General features: G+C 40.1%; 1 protein-coding gene across 2 annotated transcripts; it reads left to right on the plus strand.

Moving 5' to 3' along the window:
- The first annotated feature begins 1791 nt into the window (after nt 1-1791).
- Nucleotides 1792-8701, plus strand: cd74a (CD74 molecule, major histocompatibility complex, class II invariant chain a). Of its 2 annotated transcripts, none has more exons than XM_060915202.1 (7): nt 1792-1969; nt 3129-3298; nt 3561-3652; nt 3844-3898; nt 5230-5343; nt 5810-6004; nt 8090-8701. In XM_060915202.1, exons 1-7 carry the CDS (start codon nt 1902-1904, stop codon nt 8095-8097), a joined length of 702 nt encoding a protein of 233 aa, XP_060771185.1. In that variant the 5' UTR covers nt 1792-1901; the 3' UTR covers nt 8098-8701. The 2 variants fall into 2 exon arrangements, with proteins under 2 accessions (XP_060771185.1, XP_060771186.1); XM_060915203.1 differs by having other exon boundaries at nt 5233-5343.
- Nucleotides 8702-10407: the final 1706 nt, after the last annotated feature.

A 10407-nucleotide genomic window follows, 5' to 3' on the forward strand; every position in this document is an offset into this window, starting at 1 on the left:
TTTTTCCAATAGCCTTCTGGCTTGTCCACGTGATCATTAGCAAACTGCAGATGAGTAGCAATGTTCTTTTTGGAGAGCAGTGACTTTCTCCTTGCAACCCTGCCATGCACACCATTGTTGTTCAGTGTTCTCCTGATGGTGGGCTCATGAACATTAACATTAGCCAATGTGAGAGAAGCCTTCAGTTGCTTAGAAGTTACCCTGGGGTCCTTTGTGACCTCACCGACTATTACACGCCTTGCTCTTGGGGTGATCTTTGTTGGTCGACCACTCCTGGGGAGGGTAACAATGGTCTTGAATTTCCTCCATTTGTACACAATCTGTCTGACTGTGGATGGGTGGAGTCCAAACTCTTTAGAGATGGTTTTGTTACCTTTTCCAGCCTGATGAGCATCAACAACACTTTTTCTGAGGTCCTCAGAAATCTCCTTTGTTCGTGTCATGATACACTTCCACAAACATGTGTTGTGAAGATCAGACTTTGATAGATCCCTGTTCTTTAAATAAAACAGGGTGCCCACTCACACCTGATTGTCATCCCATTGATTGAAAACACCTGACTCTAATTTCACCTTCAAATTAACTGCTAATCCTAGAGGTTCACATACTTTTGCCAATCACAGATATGTAATATTGGATCATTTTCCTCAATAAATAAATGACCAAGTATAATATTTTTGTCTCATTTGTTTAACTGGGTTCTCTTTATCTACTTTTAGGACTTGTGTGAAAATCTGATGATGTTTTAAGTCATATTTATGCAGAAATATAGAAAATTCTAAAGGGTTCACAAACTTTCAAGCACACATTACAGCCATTTAGCAGATGCACTTATCCAGAGCAACATACAGCGCGCCCAGGGAGCAGTTGGTGGTTCTGTGCCTTACTCAAGGGCATTTCAGCCGGTCAAGGGAATCAAACCAGCAACCTTTTGGTCTCAAAACTGTTTCTCTCACCACTAGGCCATGGCTTCCATTAGCCAAGCAAACAAATAAATAAATAGATAGATCTCATCTCATTATCTCTAGCCGCTTTATCCTGTTCTACAGGGTCGCAGGCAAGCTGGAGCCTATCCCAGCTGACTACGGGCGAAAGGCGGGGTACACCCTGGACAAGTCGCCAGGTCATCACAGGGCTGACACATAGACACAGACAACCATTCACACTCACTTTCACACCTACGGTCAATTTAGAGTCACCAGTTAACCTAACCTGCATGTCTTTGGACTGTGGGGGAAACCGGAGCACCCGGAGGAAACCCACGCGGACAACATGCAAACTCCGCACAGAAAGGCCCTCGCCGGCCACGGGGCTCGAACCCGGACCTTTTTGCTGTGAGGCAACAGCGCTAACCACTACACCACCGTGCTGCCTAAATAGATAGATAAATAGATTAAATAAATAAATAGTCAATCATAAAATTGTAGACCTCCTGTCAGAGAGGTGATTTTGTGCCTAATTTGAAGGAAATAAATGGATTTTAAGGATCACTCTTTCACGTTTGAATGCAGATTGATAGTGTTTGACCTGTACAGCACTTTCTGTTTCTGAATCAAAACATTCAGGAATCGATTCACGACTCATTGTGACCAGCAGCGCGTCACTCCTACCTCCTGAATACACTGACAGTATAGTATGGTGCTCGAGATGTTAGTGCAGAAGTGCGCTAGTGTGTGTGCGTGTGTGCGCTCACTGCTCCTCCTCACCTTCTGAATCTGGGACTTTCCATTAGCTGAGAATAAATAAAAAAAGAGAAAAAAGGAGGAGGGGGGCAGAAATCGCAGTGCCGCCCCACTGGTTAAAGTCTGTTTCTAGGGCTGCAGTGTGTTCATTTAGTTTCAGTCTTCAGCAGAGAGAAATAAACCCAGCACAGAGAGAGACACAGACACACACCTGAGAGGATGGAGGAGCCAAATGATGCCCTGCTCGAGAGAGCCTCCAGCTCCGAGACTGTGGTCCAGCGCGATCGGTGAGACTTCACACACACACTAGTTATTATAATAATTGCTATAATAATAACTATTATGTTAGTATTATTTAAAGATAATCAAAATTAAGTGTGCTATTAAGTCTGTATTGTCAAGACTCTAGATTGCAATTGAGTCATGCATTTTATTGATATATCAATCAGCCTGTAGGTTCCAGAATAAAATTTATAATAAAATATAATTTACTGACTTATTTACTTTATTTCATTTTCAGCAGCACAGTGCAGTTTACTAACAGAGCTCTGTTTACTCAGCCACACTTTTGGTCCAAAAAGGCACACAAAAAATATATATAAACTTTCATAAATAAATTATTTGTAGTATATTAGGTTGAATGTCTGTGTGCAAGTTTGCTGCTTCACTGGAATCAAAAGGAATCCAGTTCTACCCAGTGACTTGTGACGTCAGACGTCGGGGATATTTGTGATTGGTCAGATTCAGACGAGTCGCTATAATGCTTATTTGTTTCTGTCTTTTATTTGAAGCTATTCCACTTATCTAACATTATATATATATATATATATATATATATATATATATATATATATATATATATATATAGTAGATTATACTAATTAATTATTAGTATAATTCCTTAATTTTACACACACACACACACACACACACACACACACACACACACACATATGTATATAATTATAATTACATGGAATTCCCCCAAGTGAATTAATTTGCCTGTGGAGTCTTGCTGCAATCTGAAGAAAATAATCTATATCGCAAGAGGTTTGAATCAAATCTTCTTGGTGTGAGTTTAATCACATTTGTGTCATATTCCAGTTTTTGGTCATGCAACTATTGAATTAAAATGTGTCATAATTACATAACATTTCATCAACTGCATATTTTATATTAATTTCCGTATTGGTTAGTGTTTATGATAAATTCATAATATTAAATTAATATATTCAAACAGAACTGCCAGTTTGTTTTTACTGATTTATTTTACTAATGATCATTGCAGACTTTGTTTTACTTTTTTTTATACATGTGTGTAAGAGACAGACCAAGTACTATAACTCATGAAATAAAAATGATGAATAATCAATGATAAAATAGAAAAATATATATATTTGTCAAATGTCAAAGTTGGCTCTCATTTGTCTTTTTCTTCTCTGACAGGAAAGACAATGGTAAAGCACTGAAGGTGGCCGGTCTGACCGTGCTGGCATGTCTCCTGCTGGCTGGTCAGGCCTTCACGGCCTACTATGTCGTGGGACAGAAGGATCATCTCCAAGCTCTGCAGCAGGGTCAGGACACCCTGAAGAAGGAGCTCACTCGCATGCTAACAGGTATGATGGACAGAAAGCGACAAAAGACTGAGAGAATGAGGAAGTGAAAGAGCAGGATCAAACTACGCAGGTTGAAATGCAAATAAGTATTAAAACAAAGATGAAAACAAGATTTGAAGTAACAGGTAGACAAGATATCTTGTAGTGAGGTAGAGGGGAACATGAATAAATAACAAAAAGGAAAGTTGGGAAGATGTTTTATTTGACTCTAATTATTCAAGTGCACTTAATCATGATTTACTGTTTCTCAATGTTTCCATAGTTGCTCCTAAAATGATGGCAACCTCCAAGACCAACATGCCAATGATGATGGCCCTTAATGAGAATGGCCCAAAGCAGCGTATACCACTCACGGTGAGATCTGAGTGACAGAATGAGAAACACAGCACTTGGGATCTTCCCTGGACTATTAGTCCAGAATTTTAAAATAAATGTTTTATATATATATATATATATATATATATATATATATATATATATATATATATATGAATTACACTGTCTTTTTTGATTGTAATTAAGAAACTGTGTTCCCCTTTTTTCAGAGACTGCAGTCATCCAGCTTCTCAACCCAGAAGGAGGGAAGTGGCCTTGTGGATGGTACAGTACAAAACACTTACTGTTATAAAAAGAACAATGATGCATCAGATGATAACACAAACAAAATTAAAATCCCCCTTACATTAGATCATCCCATGTGCTTAAAATGTCTTTCACACTCATTTGATTGAATTTCCACAGCAGTATGTTACTGATTATCTAAATATGACCAGAGGACATATATGGGGGGGGGTAAAAGAAAGAAGGAGAGTGAAGGCCTCTGCATACTCTTGCGACAAGGCTTTCGCAGACAGTTGTAATTTATCGTTGTGCGGGGAGTATAGGCGTGTATAGGCGTACGCGATGTTATTCACCGCCACAACGCCAGGGAGCGCGAAGTCGCGAAATCGCTAGGAGTAGTTCGTGGGTGTGGTTAGTGGAGTGTTTATCCTCCGGTTACTGAGCAACAGGTCATTCAACACCAACAACAATGGCGACTGGACGAGTCTGCACTTTGATCGAGTTATAATGACTAGAACTGGAGTCGTATAGATGTACTATACGTACTTCCTCAATCAACCGCTCTTCGTGCTGCTCCATCTTCGTTCGTGTTTTTAAAAATGCCGGTCGTGAAAACAAACCAAACCAGGGAAGTAGGGAAGCGGAAGTGCGTGTACAGCAGATGTAGAGTGGACCAATCAGAGCCCTCTTGTCTGCGATGCTGTCTGCGAGGCTGTCTGCGGTGGTCACAATTTTTGGGAGGTGCGCGCAGAGCGTCTGCGAAGGGGGGGGGGCTTCGCAGACGCCATCTGCGAGGACTGGGTTGTCAGCATAAATTGGCCCTGAGTCAAGAGTGATGTCACTAGAGGAAGATAATGAAGCAGAAGTGAAACGCTGTATCAAAAAAAGTCAAAGTCCTTCCCTTGCCAGAACCTGGTCTTCCCAGGCAGTCTCCCAGCCCCAGTACTAACTAGGCCCTTAGACACATTGGGTGGCGCCAATCTCCGCTTCTGTAGCTCTTGGCCTCTCGCCTATACAGCTAAGGTTACAGTGGGGGCTAGTTCTCTGGTAACCATGATAGTTTGACTCCCCACTCACATCTGTATTGTAGCATGCCTTGCCAGATGGCAGCAAGTACCATTTTTATGATGGTCTTTGGTATTACCCGACCACAAGTAGAACTTGTGATCTCCCAATCGAGAGGCGGACACACTAACCACTAAGCCAGCTCGGAAACACTGTAGACTACAAGCTTATTAATTAAACAGTTATATCATAAGAAAACTATTTGACTAATATTAAGAGGGTGTTTTTTCATAAAACAAAAAAGATGTAAACTTGTATGAGCAGTAAATTATGAACACATTAACTAAGCAAATTTTTGTTTTCAGAAGGCCCCAGAACGTTTCCTCGGAAGGCGATGGTGCCCATGAACAGCATGCCTCTGCTCACTGAGATCAGTGTGGACAAGCTTGAGGAGGAGGCCAAGACCACTGAACTTCCTGGTAGGAAACAGTTTCTTCTCACACACACTCTCTATAGGGTCCAGAAATCTGAGTTCACTATCAGGATCTATTTTTATTTAGCAAATTCAACAATTTAGAAATTATCAGCTTTTACTACTATGAGGCAAAAAAAGTTGTTGTTTATTTTTCGGACATTGTTGAACATTTATATTGTTTCCAGCTTCGGAAAGAAAAACATGTTTCAGTTTCAGATTTGGTATTCTTATAAAATTCTTGTAGAACTTCTTAAATTGCCAACAGTTCTTGGTTATGACATCAGACTTTTGGATCATAATGTACAAGTAGCAGAACCTTAGATTCATTTTATAATAAAAATGCTATCTAATAATAAAAGTTAGATATTTCTTAGCAGCATGAAGTAATAGCATATTGAAATAAATATCTTATACAAAAACACAAACCCAGGTCTCTCTGTTTATATTTGCTTTCCTCCTTTCCTCTGTAGCTGCCGTGCTTGAGACTAAGTGTAAGCTCGACGCTAAGGACATCAAACCAGGCTTCTATCAGCCACAGTGCGATGAGGAGGGCAACTTCAAACCCAAGCAGTGCTGGCACAGCACTGGCTATTGCTGGTGTGTGGATAAGAACGGCAAGCAGATCGAGGGAACTCTGACACGCGGTCCTCTGGATTGCGGCAATGGTGGGTTTCCAAATCTCAGCAGCTCATAACTGTAATTAGCTTCAGTTAAGTCATGGCAAGTCACTATTAGGTGATAGCACGAATGGAAGTATAATATGATAATGAGAGACCAACACACTATCTATGAAAGACTTTCAGTTATGTAGGTCATAATGATGCCTCACACGAGAGGCATCATTAGCTCTAATAACTGATGTGAAACAGATTCACAATGTCATAGTTGTATATTAGGACTGGCAGCCACCTTTCCACTATTACCCCACTATTAACCTTAAATGGAACCCACTATTCCAGCTTTCTCCAACCATTCAATAAAATTGTAAGCCACCTTCCACTATTCTCTCACCATTCACTACAACTAGAACTGACCTTCCACCATTCTCCCACCATTCACTACAAATAGAGCCCACCTTCCACCATTCTCCCACCATTCACTACAAACAGAGCCCACCTTCCACCATTCTCCCATCATTCATGATAACCAGAGCCCACCTTTCAACATTTTCCCATCATTCAAGACAACCAAAGCCCACCTTCCACCATTCTCCCACCATTCACTATAACCAGAACCTACCTTCCACCATTCTCCCATCATTCACTATAACTATAGAGCCCACTTTCCACCATTCTCCCACCATTCACTACAACCAGAGCCCACCTTCCACCATTCTCCCATCATTCACTACTAGAGCCCACCTTCCACCATTCTCCCATCATCCACTACAACTACAGCGCACCTTCCACCATTATCCCATCATTCACGCTGACCAGAGCGCTCCTTCCACCATTATCCCATCATTCATGACAACCAGAGCCCACCTTCCAACATTTGCCCATCATTCAAGACAACCAAAGCTCACTTTCCACCATTCTCCCATCATTCACTATAACTATAGAGCCCACCTTCCACCATTCTCCCATCATTCACTACAACTAGAGCCCACCTTCCACCATTCTCCCATCATCCACTACAACTACAGTGCACTTTCCACCATTATCCCATCATTCACGCTGACCAGAGCACACCTTCCACCATTATCCCATAATTCATGATGACCAGACCCCACCTTCCACCATTCTCCCACCATTCGCTACACCTAGAGCCTACCTTCCAACATTCTCCCATCATTCACAATGACCAGAGCCCACCTTCCACCATTCTCCAATCATTCACTACAACTAGAGCCCACTTTCCAACATTCTCCCACCATTCACGATGACCAGAGCCCACCTTCCACCTTTCTCCCATCATTTACTACAATTGGAACACACATTTCCATCATTTTCCTTCCAAACCCCAAAGTAAACCATCAAGTTTAAGAAGAAGAAACCTTTATTTGTCACATGCACACTTCAAGCACAGTGAAATTCATCCTCTGCACTTAACCCATCTGAAGCAGTGAACACACGTGCACGCACACACCCAGAGCAGTGGGCAGCCACACTAGAGCACCCGGGGAGCAGTCAGGGGTTAGGTGCCTTGCTCAAGGGCACTTCAGCCCAAGGCCACCCCACGTTAACCTAACTGCATGTCTTTGGACTGTGGGGGAAACCGGAGCACCCGGAGGAAACCCACGCAGACACAGGGAGAACATGCAAACTCCACACAGAAAGGCCATCGCTGGCCGCTGGGTTTGAACCCAGAACCTTCTTGCTGTGAGGCGACCATGCTAACCACTAACCACTGGTTAGCAGGTGTAGTGGTTAACACAAGTTGTTTCCCCAGAAAACAGGTTTAGCATCTAATTACCAAAAGCAGCACTATTAAAAATGTTTTTGAATAAGATTAACCAGATATAACAAGCCACAATGTAGTATAAAAGTTCAGGGTATACATTACATCCTAATGACTTATCACCATTGCAATGAAACTACATGAGATCTTAGGTGGATCTTATATCTATAAGGACAAGTAATTTAACATTGTCAGTTCTTTGTTACAGCAAAATCCCAAGTTTATATAAATTCTTTAATAAATTTTCAGTTTCTATAAATTCAGTCAAATGAATATATTTGGTTGATTACTAATATGCTCTATTTCTCCTCCTCTCCTGATCCATGCATCTGATGGTGGAACCACCACAGTCAACTAAAAGGTTGGTGAGATTCTTTTACCATGTGACATCAAAATACATCACACATTGTACATAATGTTACTAATGTTTAATTTCATTGTTAAACCCTACATGGTGTAGGCACGTATTTTGTTGTTAGTGCTTCTAACCCACTTTCTTTTCTCCTTCTTATTCCAGGCTGAAGCAAGCAGAATGGAGCAATGGGGGTTGAAATCCTACATCCTAAATCAAACAGAGACTCTCATTAAAAATCAGATACTATTAGCTCTCCTGTCTAGTATCCATCTCTTATCTGACTCTTTATTTCACAGTAGATTTGAGAAAAGTACTGCTTGACGATTACAAATAAATTGATTTAGCATCTCATTCTGTTTTATTCTATTTAGACTAGATGTTTATTGCTGATTACTGTTACATTCATAATGGTTGCTACATACTGGCACATTATGCTCATGTGGCTATATTAACTTCTATGTTTATAACTGATTTGCCTATTTTAATTTTTTTTTAACTTAAGGCATGATTGGAGATGGCAAAAGACTGTAAGATCTGGATCTATGAATCAAAAGGAATGTATTGTAAATAAGTGGCCTTCCAATAAACCATGCCTCCCTGTCCTAAAGAGGTCTGATTACTTCTGCATCAAAACCTACAGTCCACTAATCACAATAGGTAGAAGATGCTTTGGGCAAAATTGAACAAAACAAATTCCTGATAAATTCACAAAGTTTCAGTATCACTGATTTTTTTTGTACTCAAGTGAATGTTGATAAATGCCAATTTCCTGCAATTTACCAAACTAATTCACAGCACAGTTGATTTACCCTTAGTGACAGCCACAAAATAAAAAAAACAAATAAATACAAAGTTCACAGAGAGCTGAGAATGACAAAAGGCCAATTAGACATGAAACATATTGCCTTAATTTATGAATTTGTTTTAGAATCATTTAAGTCATTAATATCTCACAAAATTAGATTTTTTTTCTCAATTTTTCATGACATTCATGTGTAATAGAAAAAAATATATATATTTAAAGTGTATTTAATGTCCCTAAACCACGCTTTTTTCCTTGTACAAATCAACAATCATCAATAAAATCAGTTGATTTTCATGGAATCTGCCAAGACCGAACTGGAAGAGCCCAAAGGGGTTTGTGATGTCACACGTGGAACAATCCAGGTATCAATTTCGTTTCCGTGCGCAGCGGTGGTTAGACCAGTCTCGATATGGAATCACATTTTGGAGAGAATTCTGAAACTGATTTGGATTCCTATATGTCAGATGAAGGGGCAGATGATCATGAAGGATATTCTGGAGTAAATGGTTATCTTTTCGAGCCCCCAAAATGAGAAACTGCCAGTTCACTCAGTTCACGACAGTCCCACTCACCGCCGATAGTGCACCACCAGCCAGAGAGAACTGGAAACACAGATTGGTTTGTGGATTTTTATTTTAAGCTGGCTGCTGCAAAATATAGGGAAAATATTTATATGTACCTCAATAAATGCAGAAATATAATTTTTAAAATGTACACTTATTCAGTGTAATTATTGAAATAAAATATGAAGTGGGCAATAATAGGGGAATCGACGAACTGTCCAAATGTCAGATCAAATGTTATTTATTAAATAAATGGGTTTATTTTTGCTCCAATAATTCCCATGTGATCATTCTGGTGGTGATGAACACTTGATGAATCAGATTTATTAGTAGTAGGCGACATGAAATCTGCCTGCTTCGTTTGCACAAACCTCACCCACTGTCGCTTTAGATTAGTGTAATTTGTTGGAAATTCATGAACTGAATGTGCTGTCATATATGGATTTGAACATCCAAACACAACGCAGCGCTTTCACATCATTTTTGTAAGATTCCATCAACAATATCCAATTTCACCGAGTAAACAAGCATGGAGTCAGATGAACCAAAATTACCCAGATAACTGGGGTTCCACATGTAACATCATGTGAGATTAACCCTGGGGTAAGGCTGCCTTTTTCTGGGATCCGTGATTTATCGATAGTTTTATGCTTGATAATAAAATAACAAATAATTAATATTATTTTTTCCCCCAGCTTTATTAATTCATTTTGGTTGTTAGTAATGATATATACTCATTTTAAAGCATTACAACAAGGCATTACATACATACACATTTGGCAGATGAATGTAATCCAGGGCGCAGTGGTTAGCATGATCACCTCACAGGAAGAAAGTTCTGAGTTCAGACCTCATGGCCAACTTGGCACCATTATGTGTGAAGTTTGCATGTTCTCCCCATGCCTGTGTGAGTTTCCTTCTGGTGCTCCGGTTTCCTTCCACAGT

Source organism: Neoarius graeffei, chromosome 2, assembly GCF_027579695.1.
Source record: "Neoarius graeffei isolate fNeoGra1 chromosome 2, fNeoGra1.pri, whole genome shotgun sequence".
NCBI classification, from domain to species: Eukaryota; Metazoa; Chordata; class Actinopteri; order Siluriformes; family Ariidae; genus Neoarius; species Neoarius graeffei.

What these genes read in the sequence shown, in the direction of transcription:
- cd74a (XM_060915202.1), top strand. Translation starts at nt 1,902, where the DNA reads ATGGAGGAGCCAAATGATGCCCTGCTCGAGAGAGCCTCCAGCTCCGAG. An exon ending in AGCAGCGTATACCACTCACG is followed by an intron (nt 3,653 to 3,843) that starts GTGAGATCTGAG and finishes CCCTTTTTTCAG; the next exon opens with AGACTGCAGTCATCCAGCTT. An exon ending in GGGAAGTGGCCTTGTGGATG is followed by an intron (nt 3,899 to 5,229) that starts GTACAGTACAAA and finishes TTTTGTTTTCAG; the next exon opens with AAGGCCCCAGAACGTTTCCT.